At 48.4% G+C, this 14,690-nt stretch overlaps 1 protein-coding gene across 8 annotated transcripts in view; it reads left to right on the top strand.

Annotated features, from left to right (window-relative positions):
• Positions 1-8,078, top strand: part of Tet (Ten-Eleven Translocation (TET) family protein) — a 223,234-nt gene extending 215,156 nt beyond the window's left edge. For all 8 annotated transcript variants that reach the window (XM_050194805.3, XM_050194804.3, XM_055062962.1 and 5 more), the window contains one exon: positions 263-8,078. In XM_050194805.3, coding sequence (XP_050050762.1) covers positions 263-2,434 — 2,172 coding nt within the window. In that variant the 3' untranslated portion in view covers positions 2,435-8,078. The remainder of the gene's footprint in view (positions 1-262) is intronic.
• The last annotated feature ends 6,612 nt before the right edge of the window (positions 8,079-14,690 follow it).

The following is a 14,690-nucleotide window of genomic DNA, read 5'->3' as shown; positions in this document are numbered from 1 at the left end:
TCTTCAATGTTGTATACATTGGTCTACAATATTTTCTGCATTGTTAAAAGGAAACAGAATATAGAGGCCATATTTAGCAGGTTGTGCAACGAAGCCCTATGTAGAAATAGGCACCCAAGTGTAGTCTCGTATGCATGCCCTTTTATAGTTCTTTTTTTTTCTTTGCAAGTACATTATGCAACTAATGTGTGTTGCATTTTATTCAATGTTTGTGCATTCATGCCATTGTAGATGTAAGAGTTCTATGGCATGTTTTTTTCAGGCACAGACAGATGAAGGGTACGCATCACAGACAATGCCATCACCAGTCTTCAGTCCCAATTTTGAAGCACCATCCTACCACAGATCTCCTTTCGAAGAGAAGTACAAATCAGGTGTGCCTCAAGTGAAGCATGAATCAGAACTTGGGAATCCCAGGTTTGAGATTCCCGTGGGCCCCTTTCGATCTCAGCAGCAGTCTAGTTTTCATCCTACTACTATTGAGCCTCCGACAGCCAAGTCCTATGGTACATGTGCACCAGGATACAAAGTGAAAAATGAATTTTTGCCACACATGTCTTGCCAGTATGATACATCAGCGTCAGAAGGCAGTTTCTCTTTGCAGAAACCCAATTCTCCTTGTGCTGAATCTCATGTTCCTTGTCTAGGCAAAGATGACATGAAAGTGGTGGTCAAAAAGGAGAATTCCAGTGAAGCCTGCATTCAGAGTACCCTGGACAAAGGAGGCCAAGTATTAAACAAAACCTCAGGTATGCCTCAAATCTTGTCACCTCATACTTCTGAAAGAATACATCATACAAAGGATTCCAGTCCATTTAATCAGCCATATCTTCAGCCTCAACAAGATCTTGCCTATGGGAACCCCTACTTTGCGGGAAATTACACGCAGCAAGGAACACAAAAGATGGCAAGTCTTTGTACCATCCCTCAGAGCCCCATGATGACTACCATTCCGGACACTCCTCCTGAGGATCATCATTTGGCTATGAATTATTACAAGTACAGGATGGTTGACAGGTACCACTATCCAAGCTACTTGTCACACAGTGGGCAGAATGGCCCCCCTGTGGAAGGCCATAGCATTGACCATTTGCAGAACTTGGCTTCGGTTTCCAACCATCACCTGCAGAACCTCGAATTAGGCCGTCCCAGTGGAGGCCACACTGTCTACTCGCCATTTGTGGACAGAAGTGCTTCCATGACACCTTACCATCATCAGTCTATAAGCGCCACATTCAGCCCCATCTCCCAGACTCCGTCCCAGGGTGTTATGCTTCCACCATCATACGTCCCACAGGCGGTGTCTCCGCACATCACTCGAAATGCTAGCTATGGTGCATCTGGCTTCTCCAGAAATGGCAGCTTCCTACCTTCACCTCATGAAACATTTCCACCTCACCCCAGTCCTCCAGTTACTCCCATGACACCACCAAGCACACCAAGGCTGACTGAACTGAACCCTGTGCGGATGGACTCCCCACTTCATATGCGTTCCCCGTACTACATGGCTGGCAGCTTCGGCATGCCTGTTGACCCATCCTGCGGAGCCGCAAGAAGCCACAGTCAGGGTGCCCACTTCCCCCAAGCGCCCTATGTGGACGCAGCAGCGTGGGCCTCCGACCGTGACTACAGCGCAGGCTTCCAAGGACCATATTATGCACCTCGTGGCCAGTGCTTCTCAGCAGCAGTCACACCACCAAAAGACTATGGCATGCAGACACCTCCTGTTGCAGGCCCAACGCGCCTGCCTGCTGGTCTTGCAACGCCACCACCGCAAGGCCGTTGCATGCAGGAGCGTGCCAGTGTGCTTCCCCCCTTCAAGAACACTTTCATGCCAGCGCAGACTGCACCAAATGGCTTTGAGCGGCACTTGCAGACATTTCGTTCCGTCATGGAGGATGCTCAGAGAAGCCAACCAGTTGGCCCTCCACGGCTTGCGCCACGGCCAGCTAGTCATGAGGGCCTCCCTAGGGTAGAGATACCCAAGGCTGAGGAAGAAGGCATCTATGAAGTTGACTCAGACAACGAAGCAGTGTTCCAGGACCCAGAAGTTGGTGGTGTGGCCATTGCCCTAACACATGGATCGGTATTATTTGAGTGTGCCAAGCACGAGCTCCATGCTACCACTGCACTCCGACGGCCCGACCGCAAGAACCCCACCCGCATCAGCCTTGTCTTTTATCAGCACAAGAACCTCAACTTCAGGAACCATGGCGAGGAAGAGTGGGAGAAAAAGATGGAGGTTCGCAAGCTGGAGAAGGCTAATGGAGAACGACCGTCTAAGAAAAAAGCCAAACTCTCCTCGGAAAGGTTGGATGAGGATGGGTTCCCTACGTCGGCGCTGCGACCAGCTGACCAGGCACCGTCCTGGGAGGGACCCCATGTGCCCCTGCCCTCATTCTTTGCCATCAACCCATACCAGAAGTGTTTCTAGCTTGGCCCAGACAGGAGTGCACTGGGAAGCTTCTAGTGTGCCAGCCAGAAATTCATGCAACACAAGTCTCAAACAAATGTGCATTCAATCGCAGAAATATGTACATGATGAGGGGGCTACTGCTGTGCAGTTTCTCAGCGTTCTTTGGCAGCACAGTGCATTCACCTTTGAAGCATGCTTTCACACATATACAAGGTGCTTGTTCTTCTTGCTACTGAGCGATGAGGCCAGCTCCCCACAACGTGCTTGCAGGTTCTTTTTCTTCTTGTCTGAGATTGATGAAATGTAGGTGCTGCACACAGTTAATTCCAGTTTTCTGGCTTTGACTTTCTACTGCAAAATCAATTTTATTTTAGAGTCTGCTAATGCAAAATTTTCCGAATCATATCAAATACAAGGAATGGAAAAACTGTCTTTGAATATCAACTTGAACACTGATTAATGTCTATTTCTAAAGAGCAGAGGAAGAAAGACAGTGAGAGCAGAAAGGTAAACAAAGAAAGTTTTAGCCTGTCTATCTTATACGTATTGCTGTTTATGAAATAACAGAACACCAGAGATGTGGGCGGAAGCAGCACTAGTAGTGGTATATTATGGCACTAACCACAATACATTAGAAACATTTTTGTGCTACATGACTCTTCTCGTCAGAAGGAAAAAAAAAACCCATATATATCAATGATTACATTTCTGCTGCCGCCTTTATGCCAGCAGCAAAGCAGCCATTGCCCATTATTGCGATAACAGTTCTGCACACACTAATTGAACTCATTGTCGCAGGATGGCAGCATCAGTGCTGCTGCTCATGTCTTCACTTTTGGTACTTTGGTATTTTGTAAATGGTGATATGTATATAACAGGCTAATACTGTATTATCCCTCGATAAACTTGTATCGACAAACTCAATAGACTTTGTGCTGTCTATGAGTGAAAGCCTGCTCAAGTAGGCCACTTGTAAATATGTGACAGGCGTAGCCAAACTTAACCTTTTACTTGGAATAGATGCTCTAGGAAAGCTCAGTGTTTCCTTACGAGTTAATGCAACAGTGGGCATTTGAAACAGCTGGTGGACAGCCAACACATGCATGAGTCTATCTGGAGATGGGCTCAAATAAACATAGAAATCCAACATAATTGGTAATGAGTGAATGTTCAGAAATATTGAATGTCAAAGGTTTGAATATGAATGGGATAACAAAATGTGTTGAATTAGTACTTGGAATTTTTAATGTTTCGACAATCCTTATTTTAATGAAATAAATAGAGATAGAAGGGGTAAGTGGTTTTAAATAAGCAGAAGTGTTCTTGCTTTTGGAATTGCCATACTCTTTATCTTCAATGAAGACCCACAATTTCACTTCTCCTGCTGACCTCTACAGGAAGATAATTGCCAGTCAGATATTTGCAGTCATAACGTCGTCATCTAATGGCTAGTACACATAATATTTGCTTTCATTTCTTGTGGAGAAGGTTTTAAAACAACATTTTGAGGTCCTCCTGCAGTATTATACAATGCTTTTGAGTGGGAGATTCAAGACTGATCCTTGTCCTTGTTTATTATTGGCAGATTTGCAAAGGCCATTTTTCTGTGATCTCGTCACTGTGCAGCCACACTAAAATGCCACCTCCATGCCTACTGCACAGAAGGTAGGCAGGGATAAGTTAGCTCACCTAAAAGTTAACCTAGTTCAACTTTGGTGTGGTCCACCTTGTGTGGTGGGTGAGGAGGCAATAGCTGGTGGCAAGCAGGGTGACAGCTGTAAGGCAACCACAGGAAAACAGTCCCAACATTATTGCTGCCTGTAGTGACAAGGTTAGACTCTTAACAAAGTAGTTATAATTACCATCTCCTTAACATCCGTCAAAGCCTCGAGATCAGGTTATTCTGTAATCGTAACTTCATGTAGCTAAAGCCAGCACACTGTGAATGATGCCATAAAGCAAGTGCCTGTGTTGAGCTGTCCAGGCATAGGAGATCGTTGAATCAAGTCATTTTGTGCACTTCACAATGTAGGGTCTTGTTAAAAACAAAAAGCTGAATGCTTTACCACTAGATTTAAAAAAATAATGATTGAAACACTTTATGTGAACATCTTGCTCTGGGTAATAATTCATTTTTACTGTAATGAGCCACTTTGCATGAATTTGAAAGTTATTTTAGACTGGAGAAAAACACTCTTCTACTGAGCTTCAGGTGCACAATAAACAACCCGAGTGATAAAAATTATTCCCAAGCCCTCCACTGTGGCATTTCTCATAACATCTGTGTTGCTTTGGGACATTAAACACCATCAATTAACCTTTTAGGTTGAAGGCCACATTACAGAAACAATAACTACGTGAAAAAGAAAGAAACAAGGAATTTTGCAGTAGGATTTCCAGCAGGAAACTCTGACATGGACATCAGGAAAGAATATTGCACAACACACTACTGGATTAGCACTTGAGTGGTTAATAATCGCTTTGGCACATAATATAGCAGAACAGGCAGTTATAAAGAGGCAGTGTTAATCCTTTTTTGTTATACTTATAAACTGTTTCTTAATCAATTTCATGACATCAATGTTTTAAGAAAAAGTGTAAAGATAGTGATGAGGGCAAAAAATTTTAGAAACCTTAGCCATGATGATTAGCAATCATGCATCAGTACACCATTAGTTCTACTAATATAAAAGGAAAGGCTACCTGCATAAGGATAATTCATGAAGTTAAGAAACAGATTATTGGCACCACAAACGGGATGAACACTGCCTCATTTGTACTGTTTGTTCTCCTGTATTGTGCATCAAAGCGATTATTTAATGTTCAGTTTATAGTCCAGCGGTGTGTTGTTTGTCTTCTGTCCTGGTGTCCGTGCCAGTGCTTTCTGCTGCACATCATTTTGTGATGTGCATCCAATGAGCTAAAGTGCAAAAAAAAAAGTGTCTCGGGAGCTCACAGAATCACCTGCAGGTTTGTTATGTGTAAGACTATTAGCAGGCTATTCTTTTTATCAAAAATTTCAACTTATTTGTTTAATTAATTGTTTAAAGTGTCCACCAGTTCAAATCATTAGTTAATTCAATTAATTGTTGTGTCACTATTTGCTAGCCTCTTGCTTAGCTCACTTGATAATGTGACTGACTACCTGGGTGTGATGGTGTTCCCAAGTTCGGTTTTTGGACCAGCACAAGCTTTTCCTCATCAACAAAGTTTTCTCTTCAAAGAATCAAGTTGCTTCCCATTGTAGCATTCTGCTGCAGTCAGGCAGAAGAGAATTCTCCCTTTCACAGGCAACTGTCAGAGCAAGCATTATCATGCTGCACATTGTTAGTGTAAATATAGCTATCCATAGTGGTCAGGGTCACTTTGTTTCAGCATATGAAGCACAAAACAAAAGAAGAATGTTTAATCTGCATAGTTCTGTACAACCCACTTGTTGTGCAGTCATGCTCTGTTAAATATAATCCACCAAGTGGTTGGCACCGTTCCTTGTGCCATATGAACAGCTATTGAAAGCAGTAATCCAATTCGATTTTATTGAGTTTATGAATATAACTGTCTTTTACATAAGTACAAGCTTTGAGGTGTACAGGTGACATGAGGTGTACAGGTGACACAAAGTGGTTGACTGTGACCATCTTGATTATCTCTGTTTAAAGGCACATGGTTGGCACACAAGAAGTCTTCTAGAGCATTCTGTGCTGGCACTTAGATTCACAGATGGGATGAGGGCACTGCTTTTTTTTCCCATCCTTTTCACCATCTACCTGTTCATTTAAGCATCCCATGATTTCATAAGCAGCAGTCTTGCTGGCAATTCAAGGGCAAGGACTCAAGTGGCAGCCTACCTGTTTCTTTGGTAGGAATTTGGCATTCAAGCTTGTTAAACATAGAGTTTGACATCATTTGATACATCCAACATATGGGCATCAGTCTACTATAATTTATAAAAATTCATACTGAAATAATTTTCACAGCACAAGTGTTTACCAAGCATGAATGCCAGGTGCAATGTTCTGAATGCATTTTAATATCTCATTTGCAGGCGTTACCATTTGTCACATTACCCGTTGCTTGAGAGTTCGTCAGCCAGCTACGGATGTATTGTTTGGCTCTCTTGTGGACATGCCACCATCCTTAAGTGGTGTCCCAATCACGAAAGAAAAAGGCTGGCACTTTGACAGAGTGCATTCTTAACCTTTGCATCTTTTTATGCTCATCATGTTTTCCTTATGAGGCTTGCTGCAAGGATTGGTGTTGCATTCAGTTCTTAGGCGACTCTTGACAAGTGACTGCAGTGGCTCAGTTTTGTTATTTGTGCTATTGTTGCAGCTGTTGTCTTGCCCAGTAGTGTGTTAGTGTGTGTGTGTGTGTGCATGCATTTATCTGCCAGATTGCACAATTGCGAAGCACTTGTCATGAAAAGCATTCAAGGCAGGGTGATCTCTCAACGATGTTAATGACGCACATTAAGCGATGATGGCAGAAGAATGCAAATTTCGTTGCATGAAAAGTGACACAACCTTATCAGTGCATGCAACTTCACAGGCACATCTGAGCAGACTTACAGTTCCCACGAGCCACACAACTGTAATTCAAAGTACAGGCTCAGAGTCCTCCAAGATTTCACTCTGCAAGTATTGAAACATAGTAATGCAAAACCGTACTTGACTTGATGTGCTCTTCCAAGGGAACTCAGCTCAGCAAATGGAACTTGGCTGTACCACTTTACACAGAAGTTTATGCTGCTTTTTGCTAGATGACTTCCCAGAAACTACAATGCCTCCAAGGTGTAAATATTGGTATAGCGCTGTCCTATTTCATGATAAAAAGTTTTATGAACCTTATCTTTCCTGTAAAACAGTGACAGTCCTTAACATTGTTCATCTTGTACAGAGAACATCTTCAACATAAGTTATAAAAAGTTGTTGATATACCAGCATCACTCTGGGACAGTGGCCTTGGTTATCTTGATTAAGGAGCTGCCATTGAAGTGAGAATGGCATTGTGAGGCTCATTTAGGTCACTTCAGCAATGGGTGCAGCAGTGGGTGCTGCATTGGCCAGATGCAACCAATCTAATGGGCGAGCGATGCAGCATGTGGGTATGCTATGCAGTCGTTTAGTTTTCATTGTAGCATGAAGTAGTGTTGCTCCCTGGTCAGTTCATCTCTTGTTATTAAATGACCCATTTTTCATTTTTATTTAAGGCCTCAGTATTTGTTATACACCTACAAGAATTTTCAAATTATATATACAAGTGGTTCCTGTTTTTTTGAACCCAAATTGTTTTCATTTCATAGTGACGTATATTACCAAAGGGTATTTAGAGAAAATTGTCGAAATTCAAAATTGCCAAAGTTTTAATTTTACACAGAGTACACCACTGCCATTTTAGTTTACCATTGTTAGACATTTTTCTTCTTTCTTTTTTTTTGGTCTGTGTTACATGTCACTCTCATGATTTTATGTTGTTGTGAGTGTTCAAAATGAAGTGCATTCTTTTGTACAGAGCTGTAAATAGGAAGTATACCACATTATCAGATTAGAATCATGCAATTGCATAACATATTCACTAAGAGTATGGATAACTACATGAAATGCAGATACATGTGTGGTCGTTATACATGAAGTTTTCCAATAAATGGTACTTTATTGTCTGAGTTGATGTTTTTTTACTTTAGCACCATGTCAGCCTAGTGGCTTATCCCATTATGCCCAACAAACATGGCTTTACTGAAGCTGTCCAAATGGTCAAGCTACATTGTCTGGACAGTCACAGTCATAAACGGTTGTAACATGATGCAACGAACATTTACACAAATATGTGTTTTTTTATCATGTGAAGACATCTCTCATTTGCCTACTTTAGCTTCAATAGACTTTCATGAGTTTTGAGCTACATCCCAAAATGGAATGACATTTCTCCTGCAATCTTTTTGGGACGTTCCTATGCTCAATAATTTTATGGCCCTAAGTGCTTAGAGGAATGCGTGTGGCAGTCTCTTGCTGGACCAGTCCATGCTAATGGGATTCTGCATGCTTGCGTCTTGTTAACAACATATGATGCGCAAGTTACACTTGGTTGCATTGTCTCAATAGTGGTTGACACTAAGTCGGGAATGCATGGTCATTGATAATTGGAACAAACAAGTCCTCGCTGCTCTCGAGTTTGAATGCTCAACCACGCAAGTACTTGTGAGCGGCCATGGCAGCTGTTTTGCTCACAGTCGCTAGGCGATGACAGTGTGATCTGTTCCATGATTATAGGTAATTATGCATTTATTAACATGATGGTGAAAACTACTGCAGTGAAACCAATCAGTGCAACTTGCTCTGTTTATCCTTAGCTTTTTGTAACCCAATGGCAACATATCGGCAAAAAATATATGTTTTTGAAAATCATATTTTGAGTTTCTATAACTCTTTTTCTATCTGATTCAGAAATATCATAACTGTAGACCACGTAGAAGTGCTCCAAAAAATTTGTTTTATCAGCCAATATTGCGAAAAATTTCGCGGGAATCGAGGAAGAACAGCGTTCTTCAAGCGACAATACCTGCGGAACGGCGCAACCGAGCGTCGCCATCTTGGTCTCGTTGAAAAGCGCATTTCCCCGTCTTCAAATTGGCCGCTTCAGCTATCTCCATACAGAAACAAGCACACAAGGAGCAAATGATTGAAGGTCGTGCCGGAGTCTGCGATTAGCTGCGTCCTCCACGTGATTCCAACGCGGTTCGCCATTGGTGCGGCAGTCGCATTGTCTGCTCGGCTCTTTACACCTGAATGTTCGTCTCCAGTTGCCGTAATTTCGACGTGTCAAAACGGGCGCTACGCGGACGTTGCAGTAGCGTGGCCGATCCCTACGTTTGTGGACGTCTCAGACCCGCGGCTAAGCATCCTGAGCATCGGCGACGCGTACTTCGCGACCAAGATTCGCGCGCGGAATAGTCGGAGATGTCGAATCCCAGCCACACCGGCCGTATTTCGATGAAGGCGAAATGCGAAAACATGCGTGTACTTAGATTTAGGTGCACGTTAAAGAACCCCAGGCGGTCAGCATTTCTGGAGTCCTCCACTACGGCGGGCCTCGTAATCGGAAAGTGGTTTTGGCACGTAAAACCCCATAATTTTTTTTTTTAATCCTCGGACAAGCGAAGGACGAAGAAGAGGGCCAACCGAGCAGATTTGCTCTACATGTGCTCCCGATTCAGCTTGCAATTCCTGCGGATCGCCCCCTCGCAACGCTTGACTGTCCGCAGCATTCGACTCAGCTCAAGAAACGCCATTCAGACAGACCACGCACACCGACGTGAGTTTATTCTTCACGCAAGTACTTATACTGAAACTTGCAAGGCGACGGCCGTGCCATGCTAAGCCTACTCACGATTGCAGAGCCCTGCTGCCTGAGGCCACGCGCCTCGTGCCTCGAGATCCACGTGCATGCCGTCGAGAATGACAGGCACCTACCACAGCGTATCCCACACGAGATCAGAGACAAGCTACACATAAGTACCATTCACAGAAACATGCATCCCGAGTACGACAAGGAAAGGAGACAGGCGAGAGTACAGGCGCTCCAGCACATACTCGAACGCACCAACAATAAAGAAGAAAATGAGATACACGGACGCAGCTGCATATAGAACAAACGACCGATTTGCAATCAGCGTGGTCGACGAGAAGGGCGAACAACTTACAGCCACATCCATACGTGCCAAGGACGCGAGCACAGCGGAAGAGCTGGGCATAGCCCTGGCCATCGCAACGTGCAAGAAAACCCTGGTTACCGTGGTGACGGACTCGCAAGAAGCATGCAGAAAGTATATGCACGGAATGATCGGAAAGACAGCACTTCAGGTCTTGAACAACACTGAGATAGAAGTAGCACAAATCCTCTGGACGCCGGGACACGAGTCTCTCGCGGGGAACCAGGCGGCGCACACCGCGGCTCGAGATCATGCACGCCGAGCCATCTCCGACACAGAGAACACGGACCAACGACTGTGACGAGGATGATGATCGGATATCTAAGAAGTACTCGGATATCTTGGCGCACTACAGGAAGCAGAGGCGTCGCTATCCGCCCGCGCATAATACGGGAACAAGCGGTAGCCTGGAGAAGACTCCAGGCTGGAACCTACCCGCATGGAACACTGCTGCACGCCATGTTCCGGGTGGTGGTGAAAAACGTTTATTGATGAGAAGGCCAAAAGTAAAAACAAATTAAAAAGCAGCGTTGTGCTGCCGGTTGTGGCGTCCAGGCCATGCCTAGTCGCGACGCCCTCCGCCCAGTTCACCAGCCGGAGTTGGATATCCGGCTCGGTGCTGGACAAAGCAGCCTCCCACTGCTGCGGATTGCTTAGGTGCCAAGAGGCAGGGGGCAAGTGTGCCGGGCAGGAGAATAGGACGTGAGCGTAATCGGCGCGGGAGCCGTCACATAAGCGGCAAGCCGGCGAGTGCGTCCCGTAGTGGAAGAGGGCAAGACGTGCAGGAGTAAGATAGGTATGGGCCTGAAGGTGGCGCCATAAGTGTTGGTGGGGCTGGGAAAGGGATTGGTGCGGAGGGGGGAAGGTGAGACGAGAGAGACGATAGTGCTGCGTGATATCGCGGTACGTGAGGAGCGCGTCGCGCGTATCCATTCCCGACGGGGGCGGGCTTGCTCGGTCAGTCGAATCTCGAGCGATGGAATTGGCCGCCTCGTTTCCAGGATGGGCCGCGTGAGCGGGCACCCAGATGATTTGGATGGGGCGAGAGGGAACGGTATGGGAACGCAAGATGCCGATGGCCGCGTGTGCCACCCGTCCAACCGCGTAGTTGTAGACCGCAGGTTTGGAGTCGCTGAAGATGTACTTCGCGGAGGTTTGCGTGATGGCAAGGGCAATAGCTGCCTCCTCGGCCTCGACAGAGGTAGAAGTGTAGACTGAGGCAGTAAGAGTGGGTCGGAGAGAATTGTCAGTGACAGCAAGGGCATGTGCTGGGTAGCGGCGGTACGGGGCAGCATCTACGTAAGTCACGGCGGCCTGCCGTTCGTACTGACGCCAGAGCGCGGAGGCTCGCGCTGCTCTACGGGAGGGGTGGTGTTCGGCATGCATATTTTTAGAGAGGGGATTAACGGTTAGGAGAGGGAAGACATGGGAAGGGATGGGCAGTGATGTGGGAAGAGGAATAAGAGGGGAGAGATTAAGGGTGGAGAGAAGTGCGCGACCCGGGCGGGTGCGGGAGAGACGGAGGAGCTGGGCCGTGCGATGGGCCTCCGTCAGCTCAGTCGGGGAGTTGTGGACGCCCATCGACAGTCCGAGCCGTCGGCGTAGATGTGGGAAGGGACAGGGCTGACTTATATGCGTGGCGAATGAGGCTGTTGACTTTGTCTTCCTCGGTACGAGAAAGGTGGAGATACGGAAGATAATAAATGAAGCGGCTGAGAACAAAGGCCTGGACCAGGCGGCGGAGGTAGTGTTCGCGCATGCCGTGGTGGCGGTTTGAGATGCGGCGTATGATGCGGACAGTGTGGTGTACAGTGTTTGTGAGTCGAGTGATGAGGGTGGTGTGCTTGCCATTGGACTGAAGAAAGAGTCCGTGGATGCGGAGGGTAGAGACGAGAGGAATGGGTGTGCCGTCAAGGTAGACGATGAGTGGAGAAGGCGACAGGGGGGCCATCCGCCCAGGCCGAAGGAGCAAAAGCTCCGATTTGGTCGGGGAGCAGCTCAACCCGATGGCCCGGGCGTGAGTTGCTACCGCGTCCACACCTGCCTGTAGAGCGGTCTCCATGTCGCCAAGATTGCCGGTGGTCACCCAGAGGGTGATGTCATCGGCGTAGAAAGCATGAGACAGAGCTGGGATAGCTCGTAGAGCATGTGCCAGCGGGAAGAGGGTGATGTTGAACAGAAGAGGGGACAAGACAGAGCCTTGGGGGGTACCCTTGTTGCCAAGGGAGAAGGAAGGAGAAGAAAGTGGGCCGTATGAGATTTCGGCTGTGCGGTGGGCGAGGAACGCGGTGACGTAAGCATGGACACGGGGTCCGAAATGGAGGGATGAGAGAGCGTCCAGGATGGCGGTGTGGTGTACATTGTCGAATGCTTTAGGAAGGTCCAGCTCCAGGATAGCTCGAGTGCGTTTGTGGTGGGAGGGGTATAGGACATCCTCGGAAAGTTGGAGCATGACATCCTGGGTGGACAGCTGGGGACGAAAACCGAACATGCAGTCCGGATAAAAGTCCTGATCATCCAGATAGGTCTGAAGGCGGGCCAGGATGACATGCTCGAACAGCTTGCCGAGGCAGGAGGTGAGAGAGATGGGGCGGAGGTGTTCGAGGGCAATAGGTTTGCCGGGTTTGGGGATGAATGAGACACGTGCATGGGTCCAGGAGGATGGAAGAGTGCCAGCCTGCCAATGTGTATTGAGGAGATCAGTAAGGGCTTCGAGGGAGGGGGTGTCTAGGTTGCGGAGTACCTTGTTAGTGGTGCGGTCCGCCCCCGGGGCCGAGGTGGTGCGGAGTGCGAGTAGCGCCGCACGAACCTCGCCCACGGAGACGTCCGCCTCAAGGTCAGGGTTTGGGGAGCCGGAGTAGGTGGGAAGCGGAGTATGTAGGTCGGTGCAGAGGTAGCGGTCCCGGAGAGCCGCCAGGAAGTCAGTATCGGTGAGTGGGGAGGAATGAAGGAGATGGGAGATACCCTTGCGCTGGGAAGCTTTAGTGTGTGTAGGGTCTACAGCACCCTGAGAAGCGACCACGTGTCGCGGAGGCCCAGGTTGCCTGCCATGCGGTCACAGGTCTGGCCCCACTGTTGTCTAACGAGAGAGGCGCAGGGCTCCTCCATGTCCAACGCGAGTCGGGCCAAACGGAGGCGCAGGCGGCGATTGTATTTCTGAGCCTGCCACCGGCGGTGGACAGCGTGATTGGTCTCCCAAAGGTGCAGCAGACGGCTGTCTGCCGTAGTGGAGTATGGTGCTGTAGGGAGTGTGGATGCGGCAGTGTGGACGTCCGCCAAAAGGGTCTCGGTCCAGGCAGAGAAATCGGTGATAGGAGCAGAGGAGGAAATAGAGAGACGAGTGGAGCGAAAGCGGTCCCAGTCGACTATCTGGGTCAGACGAGTAGAGGCGCGAGCAAGGGAGGGGAGTGGGAAAGTTGTACAGAGTACGTAGTGATCGCTACCGAGGAAGACCCGTGTATTAGTCCAGGTCGGATTGGCGACATTTTTGGCGAGGGTAAGGTCCGGATTGGTGTCTCGTTGAACACTAGATCCGATCCTGGTGGGGCAAGCGAAGTCATTAAGGACCCAAAGGCACTCGTTGTGGATGAAAGTCCAGAGTGAGTGGCCTTTGCGAGTGTTCTGGGGGTAGCCCCAGCTGGTATGTGGGGCATTGAAGTCGCCAAGAACGACCAGGGCATTGCGGCCAGCGCAGGAGAGCGCTCTGCGGAGGACGAGGAGGAGAGGAGCTGAAGGGGCTTTGGGAGTACTGTACACATTGAGAACAAAGAGGCTTGTCTCAGTGCGACGGTGAGGAAGGATTTCAAGGAGGAGATGGGCACAGTCCGAAACGTCCAACTGGTGCTGCACGGCAGCGTTGCGCTGCACCAGTGTGGCGACGTTTGGGTGGACCCCAGAAGAAGGATGGAAGGAGGTGTAGTCGCGCAGTTTCACGTGAGTTAGGGGTTCCTGGAGTGTTAGGACGGAGGGGAGAGTGTCGGGAAGGATGTTCTGGAGGTGGAGCTGCAGAGTGTTCCGCTTGCTACGGAACCCCCGACAGTTCCACTGCCAGAAATTAAGGCGCGTCGGGTGTCTGGCCGTGATGGATGGCGGAGTCCCCCGACAGAGTTGGGGTAGGTGCCGGGGTGAGTGGGGCAGGGAGCGACAGGTGTGCGACGGTGGCCTCAGTCGCGCTTTGGCGGGTCTCTAAGGCCGCGACCCTGGTGTCTAGGCCGGTAAGGTGGGATTCGATGGCGGCCACACGGGTGTCGATACTGGAGACGCGCTCCTCAAGTCGCGTAAAGCGGGCCATGACGCGCTTCTCAAACGCATCCAAGAAGGAGGTTGTTTGGCGAATCACGTCACGCTCGGGCGCGACGGGGTCGGAGGAAGGTGATCGGCGTTTGAGCGGAGGACTGCGGTTGGGAGAGGAGGCGCGCGATGATGCAGCCGAGCACAGCCGAGGATGCCGTATTCATCGGCTCCACAGCTAGCGATGGAGGCTGTGGAGGTGCGGGAGCTGGGGAAGTAGGAGGAGGAGCGGGGGAGGACAGACGCACTAGCGCCGCCTGCAGCTGGCGCGACAGC

This window comes from Dermacentor andersoni, chromosome 1 (genome assembly GCF_023375885.2).
Source record: "Dermacentor andersoni chromosome 1, qqDerAnde1_hic_scaffold, whole genome shotgun sequence".
Classification (NCBI taxonomy): Eukaryota; Metazoa; Arthropoda; class Arachnida; order Ixodida; family Ixodidae; genus Dermacentor; species Dermacentor andersoni.
Note: the sequence above shows the minus strand (reverse complement) of the source record. Positions and strands in the feature narration are given on the sequence as shown.